At 45.2% G+C, this 18,952-nt stretch overlaps 1 protein-coding gene across 4 annotated transcripts in view; it reads right to left on the bottom strand.

Annotated features, from left to right (window-relative positions):
• Positions 1–18,952, bottom strand: part of LOC111867333 (plexin A3) — a 478,840-nt gene that overhangs the window by 109,954 nt on the left and 349,934 nt on the right. For all 4 annotated transcript variants that reach the window (XM_023857101.2, XM_023857095.2, XM_023857114.2 and 1 more), the window contains exons 5-6: positions 10,139–10,239; positions 1,567–1,696 (exon numbers count right to left, since the gene is read on the bottom strand). In XM_023857101.2, the coding sequence (XP_023712869.1) occupies positions 1,567–1,696; positions 10,139–10,239 (231 nt within the window). The remainder of the gene's footprint in view (positions 1–1,566; positions 1,697–10,138; positions 10,240–18,952) is intronic.

Here is an 18,952-nt window from a genome sequence, read left to right as displayed (position 1 = left end):
TGTGACATGTTGACCCCTCCCACCCCTCAGCGGTAACGTAACGCTCGCGGAATAGGCGAGTAATCACCCCGCATCCTGGCAGCCATGCGCGGTGACGTCACGAGCGGAGCCGAAGAGAGCCGAGCGGAGCCGAAGATAGCCGAGCCCCGTAACCTGGTAACTATGCAAGGCGAATCAACAGCGGTGACGTAACCGGACAGCGTGGCTACAAGGGTGCCTATTACGTGGCCGTTTTCCCGTATTGTCCGATCGAGGCTACATAGGGAGAAGCGAAGGCTATTCACAGCCAGTTCTAGTGTGGCTACCGCAGAGTTGTACTGAGTCAGTCAGCGAGTCCTGGACCTATCGTCGAGTTAGCCAGCAACCAGTCAGTTGTATTGTGGCATTTGGAGTGTACTATTTGTGATACTGCAGATAGCAGTGATCGTCAGATTGTAATTTGGGTGATTGTGAGAGCGGATGTGAAATAAAATTCGCTACATCGAATACGTCGAGAATTTATTTGTCGCGATATAAGCCCGATACGCGACATTATATTAGTTGGTCCAATAACATTTTAAGTTCTCTGGGTCTGTAAAATGATGAGACATTCCATGTGTTTATTCTCATGTCCTTATTTACTTTGCCAAGACGGTCATGGTAGCCGAGAAGTCTAAGACATGTACTGTCTTCGTTCGCTCGCTCGGAAGCTGGGATCGTGGGTTCGAATCCCACACAAGGCATGGATGTGTGGTGTGTGTATGCGTTTATTCTGTGTTTGTGTTGTCCTGTGTTTAGGTAGAGACCTTGCGACGTGCTGATAGCCCGTCCAAGCAGTCCTACCGTCTGTAAAAATGATCACTGAAACTGAGAAATCAGTCCTACGCTCCAAAGTGGGAACAAAGATGAAGTCTGCCATGTTGTCGTGAATTAGATCATGCGGTTTTAATTTCCTTTGGATTAGCAACAATTTTTTTTTGTGGAGCAAGGTCGTCAGCCTTGCATCCACCCCCATCTTGGGGGACCAGGTCACTGTATATACTCGTACGTCGCCCATTTATATGCCCAGGCACCGGATTTCCTTTTCGTCACCTTCTATGACTTGCGGGGCTAAGGTGGAGTATTCCAAACCGTCTCCATTCGAAACACTTTATGAATCATAGATTAAAAAAAGAACTTACTCGCGCATATAAAATATATTTGCAGACCATTCTCTTTTATCGATGTTTCTCATAAATTAAGCATAAACTGAAACACGTACAGTTCTATCTGGAACTGAACAATGAGTATATAAATTTTGTTCTTAATCAATTGCTTGTAACGTAACAGCCTTATTGAGACCTCACACACTACTGGTCTAGATAAAAAAAAATGGAAAGTTGTGGCTTCTAGAATGTTAAAAACAGCAATAAACAGCATCTGTCTGCAAAATACTGGATGTGGCACTAGTTTCAACCTGCTGCAGTTCAGGGTCATTACCATTAAAATTACGTAGATAACAGTCACAGCCATTCCTTTGTAAACTGTGTACTGACTGCAACAGTTCCAAACACATGCATACAGTATCTCAAAGGGCTGAATGCTCACCGTTCTTGCAGTCGTGCGCTGCAGCTCATTTGGAGTAACAGTGGTGATGGTGGTACATCGACCGCTCTTGTATGAAATCCAGTAGAGAGGGTCTTTGGCCGCATCCTGACAATCGCTCCTAAGACTACACCTGGAAATAAAAATGGTATTAATTAAGAAGAGAGGTAAACAAGATCTGTTAGTCCATGATTTATTTATTTATTTAAACAAGATCTGTTATTTTGAGACATACACGAACCTCAAGTTAATACTAAATTTCAGGGATCGTTTCTGGGTTTATATCTGATCGAAATGCACTCGTTGTGTGTGTTAATATGGCATGCAGCAAACGAGCTTCTACCATAAATTCTGTAACATGGGCACTTTTTTACTAGGAGTACTTCTTCTACACAATGGTTTGGCTTTTTGAATTAGTTGAATGGTTACATCACCATGAACTTGAGGCCAATATATGTGAAAGAAATGCACTAGGCTAAGTCGGGGGCTGCGATTACACGACAGGCTGCATACTACACATCCCACTGCTTTAAACCCTCTGTGCTAAGCCGGCTCTCATTCTTCGACCATGAGAATAAGGCAGCATGTTCCACTGAAATGCCTGTAACCATCTACTAGGCCTCAGAAGACTGTTATCTTGCTCCGATCTTTTGCTGTTATTTATGTTGATCTGTTTATCTTCCTCGCCCATTTTAACTGGAATAAACTTTACTAGAACATACCAGGGACACTAGGAATACAAACCGGTACATTCCCAATGACTTTTAACAAACTATGCGATGCAATGATTAGTGATAATTGCAGATTCAGAAATAAATAAAACTTCAAGAAAGAGAGGGGGCAGGAGGAAACCTGGCAGGCCGAGAAAAAGATAATTGGATGGCGTCACCAAGGATCTGTGCTTGGACTTCGAGGCCTTGAATACGGAAGAGTGGAAGAAAGCTGTAGGAGAGGCCAGGGGTACTGATTGATCAAGAAGGAGAACAAAGGAAGCATGGTAGATCAAACTGGCATAAGGACTTCCCTTAATAAAGCAGGAAATTCTGCCAGCTAGTAGCACTGTAAGGATTGCTGGCTCCACGGGAATACAACAGATATTTCATTCTATTTTCCACAAAGTATATTCATGAACTGATTCTAAGAATTCAAAGGCGTCCACAGATCTGTTGTTCTGTCAATACAGGCTATGGGACTCAGCAGCCTGGGCACAATTCCCATCAAGGTCTTTGGTTCTTCTCTTTACTATCACATCTAGAATACACAAGGCTTTCTAAGCAAAGGCTACCCAGTGCCCTTTACCGGAGCGTGAGAATGATCAAGTGCAACAGTCATCGTGCATCTGAATCCCGCAGACACCTCCAATGCATGATGCTGAGCACAGGCACAAAATTCTTGTATCAGCCACCCATAGCCGGACTTTAAATTTGTTGAACATGGGGGGGAAAATAAATTACACCATTATGGATTACTGGGTTATTGGACTTTGTCCATCGTCCGGTGTTCTTCAGAATGTGAAACAATTGACAAAGTCCAAAAACCCAGTACTCCCGAGTGTCATACATCATCAGAACCCTTTAGATCCCTGTTATTCAGTCGAAACATTTCAATGGAAAGTTGATTCGCTATTTGCACGCCTACACACTTCACTCATGCGTTGAGTGGTGTCACTGCAAGACGCAAAGTCGCACAGCCAGTCGTCATCAGAGACTTCCAGATAGTTCAGTTCCTAACTTCAAGTCACACATACGTTTTTCCATCAGACCACGACTCAACCAAAGAACTTCTGCAAAGCTAAGAACAAGGTGTACTCAGGTTCCATACCGCTACATAAATCAATAAACTGGCGATGAAGAAAATAATATTCGACTTCCATTTTCTTACAAAACTCAATGAATATCGTTACAAGTCGGGACAGCTCAGTCCGTATAGCGACGGGCTACGGGCTAGGCGGCCCGGATTAGATTCCCGAAAGTGCAAGATCTTTCTCTTCCCTACAGAGTCCCGACCGACTCTGGGGCCCACTGGCCTCCTATCCAATGGGTACTAGGAGATCTTCCCCCCGGGGGTAAAGCGCCCGGGGCGTGAAGCTGGCCACTAACTTTCATCTAGTGCCGAGGTCAAGAAAGGTGAGCTATACATCCACTGCCCACATGTCTTCATGGCACAGTGCTTAACTAATTAAGCACAGGGACTTAACATTTAATTAATACAGTCTCTAATATTTTTTTCATTGGCGCTACAGCCCTCATTTGGGCCTAGGCCTACCTCCATGAACTTCTCCGTTCACTTCGGTTTTTCTAGATCTTACACATTCGGTAGGACTCCTTGGGCGGGTGATCAGCTCGTCGCAAGGCCTCTACCTGTACACAAACACAGAAAAACACACACACACAAAACATCCATGTCCTGAGTGGGATTCGAACCCACGATCCAGGTTTCCAAGCGAGCGAAGACAGTACATGCCTTAGACCGCTCGGCTACCGTGACCGGCGTCTCTAATATTTCTGAACTGAGATATTGAATCATGTGTATGCGCGACACAGCCAAATCATTTCCAGACTTCATTTCTAACTTTATCTGTTGTTTACTTTATTTTAAAAAGCTTTAATACGCAGATACTCGTCTACGGAAAGAGAAACGGCGCTACATTCCGGACACTACTGAAAATGTAGATCCTACTTTTAAACCAACATCTCGACAGTCAAAAAGGGGGTACGCGATACTGTAGCTGGTTGAGGCACTATTCTACAAGCTGGAAGGTCGCAGGTTCCATTCCCAATTGACCTCATCCTTCCAGCCGCACTTGGCCTTGGGGTGGGCTCAGCCTCTAACAGGAATGAGTACAAAGAATCTTTCTGGAGGTAAAGAGCGGCCGGAACGTAAGATAGACAATCTCACCGCCATCTGTGAGCAGACTGTCCAGAGAAAATGTGGGAAGCCTCGACGTTTCACGACCCTATGGGCATCCACGGCCTGTTACAGGGATACATTTACATTTTTATGGTTTGTCAAATCCAACACTCAATCAAATTAACGTTATCTCACTTCATCTCAACAAAGGAAATAGAATTCAGGCTGGCAGCCAAAAGAAATAAAGCCCGAAATCGGCAAATTAAGAAGTGCTTACGTGTTAGGACGATAAGCGCTGCCGAGCCACCTGATCTTACTGTATTAACGGGATATTTATTTCACGTTTTATCGCCAACATAACATATATTCCATTACACTTGTATATGACAGTAACTCTGGGGTTCAGATGTAAATGTTTCTAATTCAAGTAGCGTGCATTTGCTGCTTCAAAATATTTCGGATTCATTCATTTACACGCAATATTCTTAGCTTTCTGGCTAGCGGAATTTACTCGCGGGCTGCACGTAAAACTGACGCGGCATGAGGCCCGCGGGTCCGTACGTCACTTGTCGTAACGAGGTCGGTGGTCAAAAACTCCACTTCCAAGCAAATCAGACGGTAGCTCGGTGGACATCAGAGCCGGTCTTGGAAAGGAGATGAAGATACAAGCCTCTCGCTACGCCCGGAATCGCATACTGGTCGCGAGGTCATATCCAGTCATCGTAAAAGGTAAGGTAAAGTTGTCCTTGTGATTAACTAATTAAGCACTACGCCATGAAGCCGTATGGGGGAATGAATGTATACAAAGATCCACATTTTCTAGACCTCGGCACTATCTGGAAGTGAATGTCCAGCTTCACGCCAGGGCTGCTTTACTCCCGGGGAAAGAGACCCCAGTACCCACTGATTAGGAGGTCTGGATGAGAAAATTCTTACCCTTACCGGGACTCAAAATCCGAACCTCGGTAGTTCCAGCTTGTAGCCAGTCGCTATACCGGCTCCCTATCCACTCATCATATGGATCCAATTACTTCACTTCCGATAAGCAGAAGATCGAGTGTAAGCTCTGAGGATCCTCACTTTGTCTTCTGGGCTCTGACACCGCACTGTCTTGTAGGATATTGAACTTTCGGATAAACATGTGGAGGCAGTTTTTCCTTCGAGATTGGCGTTAAGTTTAGAGGTTGGCCGTGCCATAGCTCAAGCGGTTAGTCGCTGGCTTCCCACCGCGGCGGTCCGGGTTCGATCCCGGGTCTGGTCGGTGGACAAAGTGACGCTGGAGCAGGTTTTCTCAGAGTACTTCGGTTTCCCACGTCAATCTTCATTACTCAAATTGCTCCACAATCACCCTCACCTATTATCTGGGGCTGGTACAGTAGGCCAGAAGTGGACGCAGTACCAAGTGAACTCAAGTCTCACCCCACTAAAGAATATATATATAAAAATAAAAAGTTTAGGGAGTTTCACGGAGGCAACAGTTCAGAGTGTGGAGTTCTGGTTCGTGACACCGTGCAAACTTGTAGTCGGATATCGACGTCTGGAAGGAAGAGCATGCCGTCTCCACATTCCTGAAGACAAAATTCAGCAGCAACAGTTCTCACATGCAGTCACATTCCCATGACACTCTGAACATTAAGGGGATGTGCGAAAGGTGATCACCCAGAAAAATATGAGTGTCATTCGCCTTTCAATTTTGACGTCACCAAGAATGCAGCAGAGCACAGTGGGAGGAGCGGGGGACACCTGCACAGAACAGGAATTGCGGTCTGTACAAACAATCCGAAAGCTAAAACAACGCTGTCCGTAGGACTACAACCGCTTCGGAAAACGCAAGTCAAAACGTGACCTCGAATCTCTTGGTGCATAATAACTTTGCAAATTACAATGTTCCGATAATCTAGGGTTCGTGAAAACAAGACAATTTTATTCTATGAATTCACAATTTGTTTTGCTTCGGGGTAATTGCTTCTCTTCCCATTTTCACATTACCCTGAAATATAATGTAGCAGGTTAACAGTGCAGTATTCTGCAAAAAGGATTCCGGCTCTATTATGGAACTTAATTTTCAATGGCGAAACACCACTATTACACTGCTATGTAATATACAGGATCTACTAACAATTAAAAATTCATGATTGATCAGTTCCATAACGACACTCTTCTAAATCGCTTACAAAGACCTCAATAAGGGATAAAATGATCAATGAGAAGCCGTTCACGGTGGTCTAAGGGCTCGTGGGTTCGAATTCCACTCAAAGTATGGATGTCTGTGTGCGTCTGCTCTGTGTTTGTGTTGTTCCGTGTGTAGGTAGCGGCCTTGCGACGGGCTGATCCCCCGTCCAAGGAGTCCCACCCACTGAAGAAGAGGCCTGGGCCCAATATAGGGCCACTGGGAACAAACGTGGTACGAATCGGTCACACTGTTTCGGCGAAGAGACTGTGCACATGGACTAGAATGCGGACCCTCCTGAACACAAAGCCACAGTGCTACCCACTCAACCGCACCAGTCACTGCAATGTTCAACCTTCCCTTGATGAGAAAATTTCAAGAGTAACAATAACAAACCGAACGTCTGGGCGGCGCCAGACCTAAATATACGTCAGGGGCCCTGCTACGTGGATATCTGTAGTCCCCCAACGCAAAAGCTGGAACTGTCCCTCAAATTTGGCCTTGACACCTTCCTTCCACGGCCTCCCTCTACTTAACTAATTACACACGCCGTGAAGGTGTATGGGGGAGTGGATGTATAGATCCACGTTTCCTTGACCTCGTCAACAGCTGGAGGTGAGTGATCAGCTTCACTACCCTACCACTTCATCCCCGGGGAAAGAGCCTCCGGTATCCATTGGACAGGAGGTTATCTGAACAATATAGTTTTTTGTAAATCTGATTAGTTTCATTCTGGTCCGTCACACTAATATTATGAAAAAAGTTAAACTGTTCCCTCCTGTGTGACTGGTTATGGGTTTCTTATTTCAATTATTTACGCCCTTACATGTTTCGGTCCTCAGAGACCATCTTCAGAGGGACATCTTTACATCAATTATCAGAAGCCACCATTACAGTACATGTTCTAAAAGTTGAAATACATACATACAATATAAATAATATACAATTGGCTGTAAATTCTTTACAACTACAGCGGCTGTTCCAATACATTAAAATATTTTTTGACAGTCTGTTAAGATTCAACTGGAATTCGTAAACCAAGGGGGTTCGTGTCGTCCCTCTTGTGTGCCCCCTTGTTCTCGAGAAGAGGGTTCTTTGGTGTTGTCCTGTATGTGTTTGTGGCCCGCTATGTTGCTTTGGTTCAAATTTTCAAATTCTCTCTAATCGTTCCCCAAATTCTATTAATATCCACCTCAGTGTCTAAGTTTTCCGAAGCATTGAACCTATTTGAGATTTCAACACGATACTGCTCTTTACTCTCTACCTCATTTAATTTCTTGAGATTGAACTTCTTCATATGAACTCTGTGTGTTGTTTGTTTACTCACTATCAGTCTTTCTCTATCTTGCCACCACCAGGTAGTGGTCAGTATCACAATCTGCTGCCCTGAACGATCGGACATCAAGTACACTTGAATGTCGTCTCCTCTCTATCAAAATATGGTAGCTTTGATTGTGTATGTTCCCATCAGGAGATTTCCAAGTAAATTTACAAATGTTACGATGTGGGAACAATGTACTTTTGACAGTAAGATTTTTGGAAGTGGCAAGTTTACTACTCTAACTCCATTATCATTACTAATTTCATGCAAACTCTCATTTCCAATCATTTGGTTTGAAAATGTCTTCCGTCCCTACTTCGGCATTGAAATCTCCTAACAAAATTTTCATAGGGTACTTCGGGAATTTATCAAATACCTGTTCTAGTTCCTCGTAGAACCTGTCTTTTATATCGTCAATTTTATCTTCTGTTGGGGCATGAACATTCAGAACGATGATACCACACCAGCGACCTCTTGGTATTATACATGACATCCTATCACTAACAAACTCTACCCTCTTAACTGCTCATATGATTCTGTTATGTACAAAAAAAACCTGTACCTAATTCATGGTTCTCACTCCCCTATCCATAAGAAAATGTATATTCACCGGTTGTTCATAAATCACTATCCGACACACCGTCATCTTTTTTCGACAGGACACTTGACGGGAACTATTCTGACTTCCTAGCGAACTCAACTCTCTCACTCAGCAAACCAGCCACTTCCCTTCCCTCAACTGAGCTGTCAGTTATTGTTGGCTTCTCGTTTTATAGCCTCAGGTCGGAACACACGACAGACAACACATCCGTTGCCTAGCAATGGATATATGCGAACCCATATAGAAAACACCACTTCCAACACCGGTTCTATTGTTGCATGTGTGTATTGTGGGCGCAGCCTAGAAATGAGTCTACTCTATTGTTGGTTGCGAACTTGTAGCGGGCTTGTTTACCGGCGCGTTCCCTAGCAATGGGTCTGCATGTCACAGTATACTCTCTTGCACTGTAGGCGTTTAGATGTGACCATTCTCAACAGACCGCAGAGTGCATTCTGTGTAAGTCCACCATCTGAGATCATGACTGTCCGATGTGTATGGGTTAGCCAAACAAAAGCTCACTATTCCCTTCTCTTACAATGCAACTGCACCCATTTCTTGTCAAGTCTCACACTTAACCCACAGGCTCAAACACGCGCGGCCTTGTAAAGACCTGCCCAATGGCGAAGCGTCAAGGAATATAATTTTAAGCCCCAGAATAATAATCCACTGTTCCCCGCCGGTTACAACGAAGACACATCGTCTGAGAGCGACATTAAGAGTTTGGTATTCGCAGAGGAACCATCATCGACTGCAAACTAAACATATGGGCTCATAAGGAATACCAAAGCAATGTCTCTCTTTTCTTTCAGTCTTAATGAAGTTAATCCATGGGCTTAATCAGTTAAGCACCACGCAACGAAGAAAAATTCTTAACCTAGGCACCATATGGGAGCGGTCAGCGTCATGTCCCTCCGAGGAAAGAGCCCCCGGCATCCATCATACCTACTGAACTGAGGAATGGGTGGGGCCCCAGGGACAGCACGGACCTTAGGCAAAATGAGAAAGTCTCTTGCCCCTCCTGCGAAACGAAGCCCAATTCCTCGTTGTCCATTCCGTAGTCTGGTCACTATACTGACTGAGCTTCGGTTTTAATTAAGTTTCCTTATGTAAATAACTCCACCAATCCACACCCCATGACGGCACCTGGAATGCCACGAAAGGGAGGAATGAACATCGCAAGTTACTGAGGGTGCCACTCCACGACTGAGTTTTGTCATGCACTGAATTTCACAGCCAGGTCTGACCTCTAAGCATAGTTTGGGGAATGTATGTAGTACGTGGTGAGAGAGAGAGAGAGAGAGAGAGTCAAAACTATCGCTGTAACAGGCCGCGAAAGGCCCACAGGGTGGCGAGACGTCGAGGTTCCCACATTTTATAAACAATCGGCTCACAGATGGCGGTGAGAATGTAAGCCTTACTCTCCAGTCGGACATCTCTGTTAGAGGCTAAGTCGACCCCAGGGCCACAGTGCGGCTAGAAGGATTAGGTCAATTGAAAAATCTAATGACCTCATCGGGTACCGAACCCGCGACCTTCCAGCTTGTAACATAATGCCTCAAGCAACTACGCTACTACATGGTAACACTATACAAAATAAATTCGTAAAGAAAGCACACTACTGATATGTTCATACTTATTTTCCAGCGAGCACCAGCCACAGTATGGGTCCTTAGCACCAAGACAGTCCCAGCACGTCTTGTACACGTTACACTCCTGAACCTTCACTTTGGACACCTGCAAAACAAAACAAGAAACCGATTTCAGTCACAAGCTGCACATGTCATCATCCAGACCCTACTACGCCACCATGCAGGAATCTGATGTCACTTCCGGAAAGTATACCTAAAATGCTGAGAGACACAGTTCACTTGCTACGTGAGGTTCTTGTTTGTTTGCCCCGATTAGATGAAACACGCAGCAAGGTTACTATTTCTAATCGTCTTAGGCAATTCGTTCGGTAGAATATCACTGTGATTCTCAAAGTGCAGAAATATACAGGGGTTGCCCAAAGTAATGGAAACACTACAGGCACAGTACACATTTCTTTATTAATATGGACTACCTTTTGTCTTCAACACACCCGTAACCATTCTTGGTATGGACTCGTACAAGTTTCGAACAGTCTCCAGCGGAATTTTGTACCACTCTTCTTGAAGAACATAATCAAGTGACTTCAGAGATGTTGGAGGTTGGAATCTGTTCCCTACTCTCGTCTCCAAAACTGACCAGAGTGGTTCAATGATGTTGAAACCTGGCGATCTACTGACCAGGGAAGATGATGAAATTCACCTTCACGTTCTTCAAACCGTGACTGAATACTTCCAGCTGTGTGGACGTGGCATTTTCGTCTTGGAAAACTGCATCGTTGTTCGGAAATAACGTCTGGTTCCTGGGATGCACCTAATTACCCAACATGTCCTCCTACTCCCTTGCAGTAATTTGCCATGAAGGGTAATAATGGAACCAACAGAAACTGCATCAAGACACTGCTGCACAAACCATCACAGAACTGCCTTGTGTTTCACTGCTGAAACCAGAAATGCATTCCGAATTGTAGGCTTCCTTGGGTGTCCTTCAAACGTAAACTTTCCTGATGTAGGGAACTGCGTGAAGGACGATTCATATGACCGCGTTTCCAGGATTTATGCTCCTGACATTATCGTTTACGTATCTGGGTATTACTGCCAGCAACTCCAGCCCTACCGAGGATGTTGGATTTGTGAAGCTCGAGTCGGACAGTTTCTGTGGAAACAGGGTCTTCAAGATGAATATTCAGTTCAGCTGTGCTGCAGAAGTTCTGTGATTTTAGGAAAGAACCCTTCTCGATGTATGACGATTTCTTTGTCAGTGTTGATTTTTGCCCACCCTTCCTCTTCGCTGATGTTGTCTTCCCATGATGTGTCACGTAGAAACTGTCGGTCTCGATATGCTGACTAATGTGGCAGTTTTCGTCACAGATATTCCAGCTAAACGAGCACAAATGATCTGTCCTCTTTCAAAATCGATCAAATCTCCCATGTTCCGATTTTTCACATGGTCCGTCAGTCAATATAATCACTAATGCACTTACACAAGCACTACAGATTGTAAACAAACGGAAGAACATTCAGTGTTGCCAACTGAAGATCTTTCAATGTAGTCAACACAAATTCTATTTCTCAGTTTCTTAGATTTTCCATTATTTTATCTCGATATGTACCAGCATTCCAGCTGCACACACAGCAGAGTATTAATTACTAAATTTTGGATCAGGAATCCTGGAAAATACTGCTATCGCAATGCTGGGGCCTTACTAACACCCCTTCTTATTGCTTTCGTTATTTCAAATAGATTAGACTATACAGCTTCGTATGATAGAATGATTAGTAAAAGAGGACGTGAAGAGAAGCAGCCGTTGCCTAACTTCGGGCACATCTCACCATTTGCCCGGAGGCGCTTACAGAAGGCAAAGCTATTCCTGTAACAGGCCGCGAAGGCACATAGGATTGTGAGACGTCGAGGCTCATAATATTTTCTCTAGACAATCGGCTCACAGATGGCGGTGAGGTTGTCAGCCTTACGCGCCGGCCGCTTTTTTTTTCCCCAAAAATTCCTGGTACTCATTTCTGTTAGAGGTTGGGTGGATCCTAAGGCCATAGTAAGGCTGAAAGAATTAGATCAATTGAAAAATCTAATGACCTCATCTTGAATCGAAACCGCGACCTTCCGGCTTGTAGCGTAGTGCATCAGCCAACTACGCTACCGCGTGGCCTGGAAAGTTTCCTAAGCCTGGAGGCGCTTAGGTAGACCAAAAAAGGAAACCTTAATTTAGTAGACTGTCTCCGGGCCAAAATCCGAAACCGAACACGAGGTACTGTCCTTGTTCAGGAAACAGTACAGACTGGTAACAAGAGTGTTGATGTGCAACAGCATTTACTGCAAGATTAACAGCCTCTGGGATATGTTATATGCAGAAAATATGATGCGCAGTTGGAATCCTCCCAACAAACACTACGTCACTTCCCAGTTTTGGAACGGGGGTCACAATGACGATTTTCGGCCCTGCACGGTTTGCGCCGATATGTATCAACAGGTTCTGGATCTAGCACTGAGGACGGGGCCCTTTTGAATGACCGCACTGAAAACAAAGGACCCAGTAGTGGTGTGAGTGCTTGGAGCAACCAAATGTTGCCCCCTCCCCCAATAATCGATCCATACTGACCGCAACATTTGACTCGCCTCCTGTTCATGGATACAACTACAATTGTGATACTACCCACGACGTAGTGTTCTAGCATCCCTCGGCGACGACAGTACTGCACGTAAGGGGAGCGGCTGAAAATCTTAACCCATAAACAGTTGAATTTGTATCCATCGCCGAGGTAAATAACAAAATGAGAGGTACCAACCATGTGGGAAGCCCGTTCTATCGAAACTTCGACTGGTTTTCCATTTATCAGATTTATATTTTAAGGTCTGCAAGCAAATTCTAATTCAATCGGAAAAAAAAATCGAAGCACTACACAACAAAGTCATTAGGGATTTATAATTCATCAACTCTTCGGGTTTTTGTGCCTCAACTGACACGTACGAATTCCTACTGTTGCTGCTTCGACTACTATCTATGGCTCTACAGCCCTAAGTGGACCCTGGCCGCTTTCTCGGTTTCTTAATCTTTTTACACACTCGGCAGGACTCCTTGGACGGGGGATCAGCCCGTCGGAAGGCCACTACCTACACACAGAACGACACAAACACAGAATAAACGCACAAAGACATTATGCCTCGAGCGGGATTCCAACCCACCATCCCAGCGTTAGAGCAAGCGAAGACAGTTCATGCCTTAGAACGCGCAGCCAATGTGATCGGCACTGCTACTGCTACTACTACTACTACTACTACTACTACTACTACTACTACTACTACTACTAATAATAATAATAATAATAACAAAGTAAAAAATAAATCTATCCCTGTAACAGGCCGTTAAGGCCCATAGGGGCTGTGACACGTTGAGGGTCCCACATTATCTAGACAACTGGCTCACAGATGGGGGTAAGGTTGTCAGCCTTACGCGCCGGCCGCGATTTACTCCCCACGAAAATTATTTAATTAATTCATGGTACTCATTTCTGTTAGAGGCTGAGTCGACCCCAGGGCCATAGTGCGGCTGAAAGGATTAGGTCAACTGAAAGAAATCCCATGATCTCATCGGGACTTGAACCCGCGACCTTCCGGCTTGTAGCATAGTGCCTCAACCAACTACGCTACCACGTGCCTCCAATAATTATAGTTTTCCTGTTTCGAAGCATTACATCATGAAAGCGTCTAGGTGCATTAAGATAAAGCCACAGAAGCAGTCTCAGCCTTGGATCTATACGAAAGTGAGTTGAGATTCGCGCTCCGGCTGCTTTATTCCGGGAAAATTATCCTCGATACACACTGGATAGGGAGGTGCGCAGTCGTGGTGGAAATAAGAAAAACCCTGCACCTGTCTGGGACTGAGCCAATCAGATATTCTATTCGAAATAATATTAATGATGATAACTGCAGCGGAGACCTACAAAAGCTCCCAGTCTGGTAATAGTACACGCCTTGCGAAAGACGTTAAAGCAGAACTCAATTTCATTTCATTTAAAAGCTACTGTATTTTCCATGAAGCTTTTACGTGATGAGCCTTATGGGCATGACTTAATCTTGACTCACGGGCACGACACCCTGCAAAAAGTAAATCTGTCGCTGTGCTTAATTAATTAAGCAATTAAGCACTATGCCATGAAGAAGTATGGGACAGTGAATGGAGGTGAGTGGGCGACTTCATGCCACGGCCGCCTTACCTCCGGTGAAACAGACCCCGGTACCCACTGATAAGGGGAGCTGTGTGTGCCCCAGAGCCGGTCTGCACGCTGTGGAGTAGAAAAAATTTCTAGCCCTTGGCAGGAACTGAACCCCGGCTGTCCAGCCCGAAGCCTGTCGCTATACCGACTGAGCTATCTTCGTTCCCCATAACGTGGCGTAAAATAACAGTAACAATAAATGGGAAATGCCGTATTCGGTTCAAATAACACAGAGAAGTTCCCACTACTCCTGGCCTGCAAGTCCCGTTTCCTTCACTTCACAGGTTACTGACCCCCAACCTACGCTCTGTGATACAGTGCTCAATTCAAACTGTCAAACAGCGATATTTTCAAGCATCAATCGACTTTCAGTGAAGACTGCTGCAGTGAACTAGTTTCACAGCTCGCTGTTCTGCTGTACACTGTCATTGCTGCTTATTCCAAATGCAAATGGTTAAGCCTGTACGTACAAGTTGCACGAAAACACTGAAGCAGTTCACGCACAGGCGTACAAAGTGTACCAAAATACTGAAGTAGTTCACGCAGATGTACAAACTGCACGAAAACACTGAAGCAGTTCACGCACAGGCGTACAAAGTGTACCAAAATACTGAAGTAGTTCACGCAGATGTACAAACTGCACGAAAACACTGAAGTAGTTCACGCACAGCCGTACAAACCGCACGAAAACATTGAAGTAGTTCACGCAGATGTACAAACTGCACGAAAACACTGAAATAGTTCACGCACAGCCGTACAAACCGCACCAAAACACTGAAGTAGTTCACACAGCCGTATAAACCGCACCGTAACACTGAAGTAGTTCACGCACAGACGTACAAATTGCACCAAACACTGCAGCAGTTCACACAGACGTACAAACTGCACCAAAACACTGCAGTAGTTCACGCACATTGTGTCCGCATGGCCGCCCGTGGTGGGATCTGCAACGATACCACACGATAGAAACACTGTCGGCAGTGTATAGTGCAGCCGTGGGTCGCAACCAATGTTACAGAGGAATATACTGTCTCCATCTTCAGTGTTGAACGTTGGTAAAGTGACAAGATTACACAGATATGGGGAGAAGCTAGTCACGAAAGATATGAGTGACCTAGGGTAGGGAGGTGTAAGGAGACGGGCCGACAGGACCCAGCCCTGTGCTCCTCTGCCCTCTTCCTAATCACCCCTGCAAAACCCGCCACATTAACACTGAAGGGAGAGACAGTGTATTCCTCCGAAACGTGGGTGCCCACTCACCACGTAACAACATAGTATCAACTCAGACCAGAGCGCGAATCTTACTCTTATAAAATGGACGTATGGTTTATTGTGAAGCTAGTGCCGGGGTCAAGAAAACGTGGGTCTATGCATCCGTTCCCCCATACGCCTTCATGGCGTAGTGCTTAATTAGTTAATCACTGAGACAGCTTAACCTTTAACGTCACCGGAGGATCCGGCATAGCTCATTAGGCATAGAGATGGCCTGAGGGCTGCAGATCCGACAGCAACAACAAATTTCTCTCTTCTCCACAGTATCCAGACTAGCTCTGGACCTATCAGCTACCTATCCAATGGGTACCGGGGATAATGTGGCCAGGACGCGAAGCTGATCAATATCTTCACTGAGGTTGCGAATACGTGGACTCTATACCTCCATGCCTCATACGTCTTCACATCTCGGTGCTGTCAGCAGTTCAGTCTATATGGCTTCGAATGGAGGACGACTAATGGACAGGATATACGGTCACTTAACTGGAGAAGTAAAAGTAAACGGTAAAGTTATCTCTGGGCTTTGATTACCACCACGTCTTGAAGACGTATGAGACAGTGATGGTACAGCTCCGCCATTCTTAACCTCGGATCTAGATGGTCAGTTGTCAGCTTCACGCCCGGGCCGCTATATCCTCGGGGAAACAGCACACTGTACCCATCGTATAAGAGGTTGGGCGGGCCCCAGAGCCGATATGTAACTTATGGAGAAGAAAAATGTCTTGACCTTACGGGGAATCGAACCCCAACCACTCGGCCGTCCAACCAGTAGCCTAGTCGCTATACCGACTGAGCTATCCCAGCTCGCATTTGGATGGAAAGACTGACACACGCGCATGCACACGCAAAAGCATGTTCAGCAGAGCCGGGCTGCGATTTTAAGCCAGGAGGCAGGAGTGCTACAGACTCGACGGCGTCATTTGTTGAGAAACTCAGCTTCACGTCTGCTCTCGTAATCAATGAAGTTCAATGTGAGAGCCATTTGCTGCGCTGCATACAGCTACCGACCGATACAACCGCTCTTCCCAAACACCAGCTCAAGTCGCACCGTAAAGTCGCAACAAACGGCGCTCACATGCAACGTCAACTGATTAGACGTGAAGAGCTGAAACTACGAGAGTTTGTCTGTCCCTCGCCTGTCTCTAGCATGTCCACAAGAACCCCGTCGTGACTTGGGGTAGGTTCATCATTTGTAACTGTCGCGTTACTGCTCAAAACATTTCGTCTACATTTTGCTCCGTATTATTTGAAGTAACTGTGTTTCATTGCGGGGCTGAAATTTGATCCATTATTCGGAACACAAAGCGTCTAAACCATATTTAGATAAAATGGTTCCATTGTATTTAAAATGTGATGAAAAATCTTACAGAACGGGGTAACTGAACATGAACCGTGTAAAGGCACTGAGGAACGGGACAGGCGAGCGAGAGCTAGACGCTGGCTGGAATGGACAATATCCGGGCTCGCAGGAGTGAAGGCAAAACATGGCGCATCTGTCCTTCACCCACTCCTACAGGTTGCATACAAGCAGTATCTGGCTCCTTGTCTAGCTCCTGTTTTAGACAGTCCAATACGCAACCTGTCCTTTGTTCATAATGCCTTCCTTCTTTTGAGGGTTATATCATACTGAACAGGTGTGAGATGGCTAGAATTCGAATCTCGGGGAAAACTTCAGCAATTCCTCGAAACCGATTAATCCTAAATAATCCCATTAACTTGTGCCGTATTAGTGGGTACACAATCAGAAGGGTATCATGAAAAATACGGTACTATTTTGTTCATCAATTTTAAATTAATATGGACGAACTTCAAAATGCAGCGCAATGTTGGGAACGTTATTCAGGTGCCGCTTTTATTGTCTCGAATGTCCATTATCGTGCTCACAAAAGCCTGCACCGGGTCCTCTCTTCAGCAGATAAAGACAACAATTATGAAATAAATAACAGTAATAATACAAATAATAATAAAAAGTAAAGCTATTCCTGTAACAGGCCTTGGAGGCCCATACGGTTGTGAGACGTCGAGGCTTCCACATTTTCTAGCCAATTCGTGAGTTCAGACGATTTAATATGATAGCAAAGAAGCACCTAATGAAGCACGGAGACTGCGCGGGTCGGCACAATGCAGGCTTTGAGATAAGCGTTTATTAGCTTCGGCGTGTGATACCCACATCTACAAGTGGAACTTCCTACAGATCTTTTCATGGCACAATTCAAGAAGTACTTCATCTAACATACTCGGAGGGTAAAGGTAAAGGGTAAAGTTGTCCTTGTGCTTAACTAATTAGGCACTACGCCTATGAAGGCTTATGGGGGAATGGTTGAACAGATCCAAATTTTCCTGACATTTGTACTAGTTGCAGGTGAGTGGCTACCTTCACGTCCCTGCCACTTTTACCTATGGTAGCCATTGTATAGGAGGCTGGGTAGGCTCAAGATTCGGTCTGGACGATGTGAAGAAAATTCTTGACGCTAACGGGACTCGGTCGTCCATCCCGTACAGTCGCAATACGGTCTGCGCTATCCCGGCTCCAAGGAGGAACACAAAGCCACAAAAAACTCCTTCGGATTCTGCTTTACTCTTTTTATAAGCTAAGTTGGTGAATTTATGAGAGCGATATTGTGACGACCGTATCTTATTCTACACTCTTACATTCCTGGAGGGACTGGAGAAGACAACGGGAACCCTCCCTACCTGCAGGTGTAGAGGGGGGAGAAGTGATGGATAGACAGGATAAAGGAATTGCAGCCGGCATTCCACTCCGGTGTCGGTACGATCAATAGACAGGAACCGTTAGCTCGCACCTTTGGATGCGCGTGGCCGCAATGAAATCAACAGTAAAACAATACACCTTAATGGGATTTGTAGAGGGGCTGAGATCTGCTAGCACATAACCTACGCTAACCAAGTTTCTAAGACCATTTCAGTTTTATGGTGATGACGTCTTATGGTCCCCAAAGAAGCTTAATATCACCAGTTCACCCTCAGCTTCACAGCGATAAATTTCTAGAGCAATCCTAAAAAAAAAAAAAAACCTCCATAGCCTGTAGTTCGCAAGAGAACTATATCGACCGAGCGACCGCAGGTTAGTTAGTGCCAACTTTTTGCGGATAGAGGGTGTCGCGTGGTCAGCGCAACGTATCCCCACGGCCGTTAATCTCGGTTTTCTAGACCGGAACCGCTATTTCCTTGAAATAGCTCCTCAATTATCCTCACGAGGCTGGGAGGACGCCGTTAAAGACCCACTGCTTCTCAAAAAATCTGGTAGCTCCGGTAATTGACCCGGGGCCTCTATATCTGTAGCCAAGAACTCTGACCACTGGATCACAGAGGCGGTCTGAGCAATCCTACTGCCTTTG

The sequence above is a fragment of the Cryptotermes secundus genome, unplaced genomic scaffold (genome assembly GCF_002891405.2).
Source record: "Cryptotermes secundus unplaced genomic scaffold, Csec_1.0 scaffold477, whole genome shotgun sequence".
NCBI classification, from domain to species: Eukaryota; Metazoa; Arthropoda; class Insecta; order Blattodea; family Kalotermitidae; genus Cryptotermes; species Cryptotermes secundus.
Note: the sequence above shows the minus strand (reverse complement) of the source record. Positions and strands in the feature narration are given on the sequence as shown.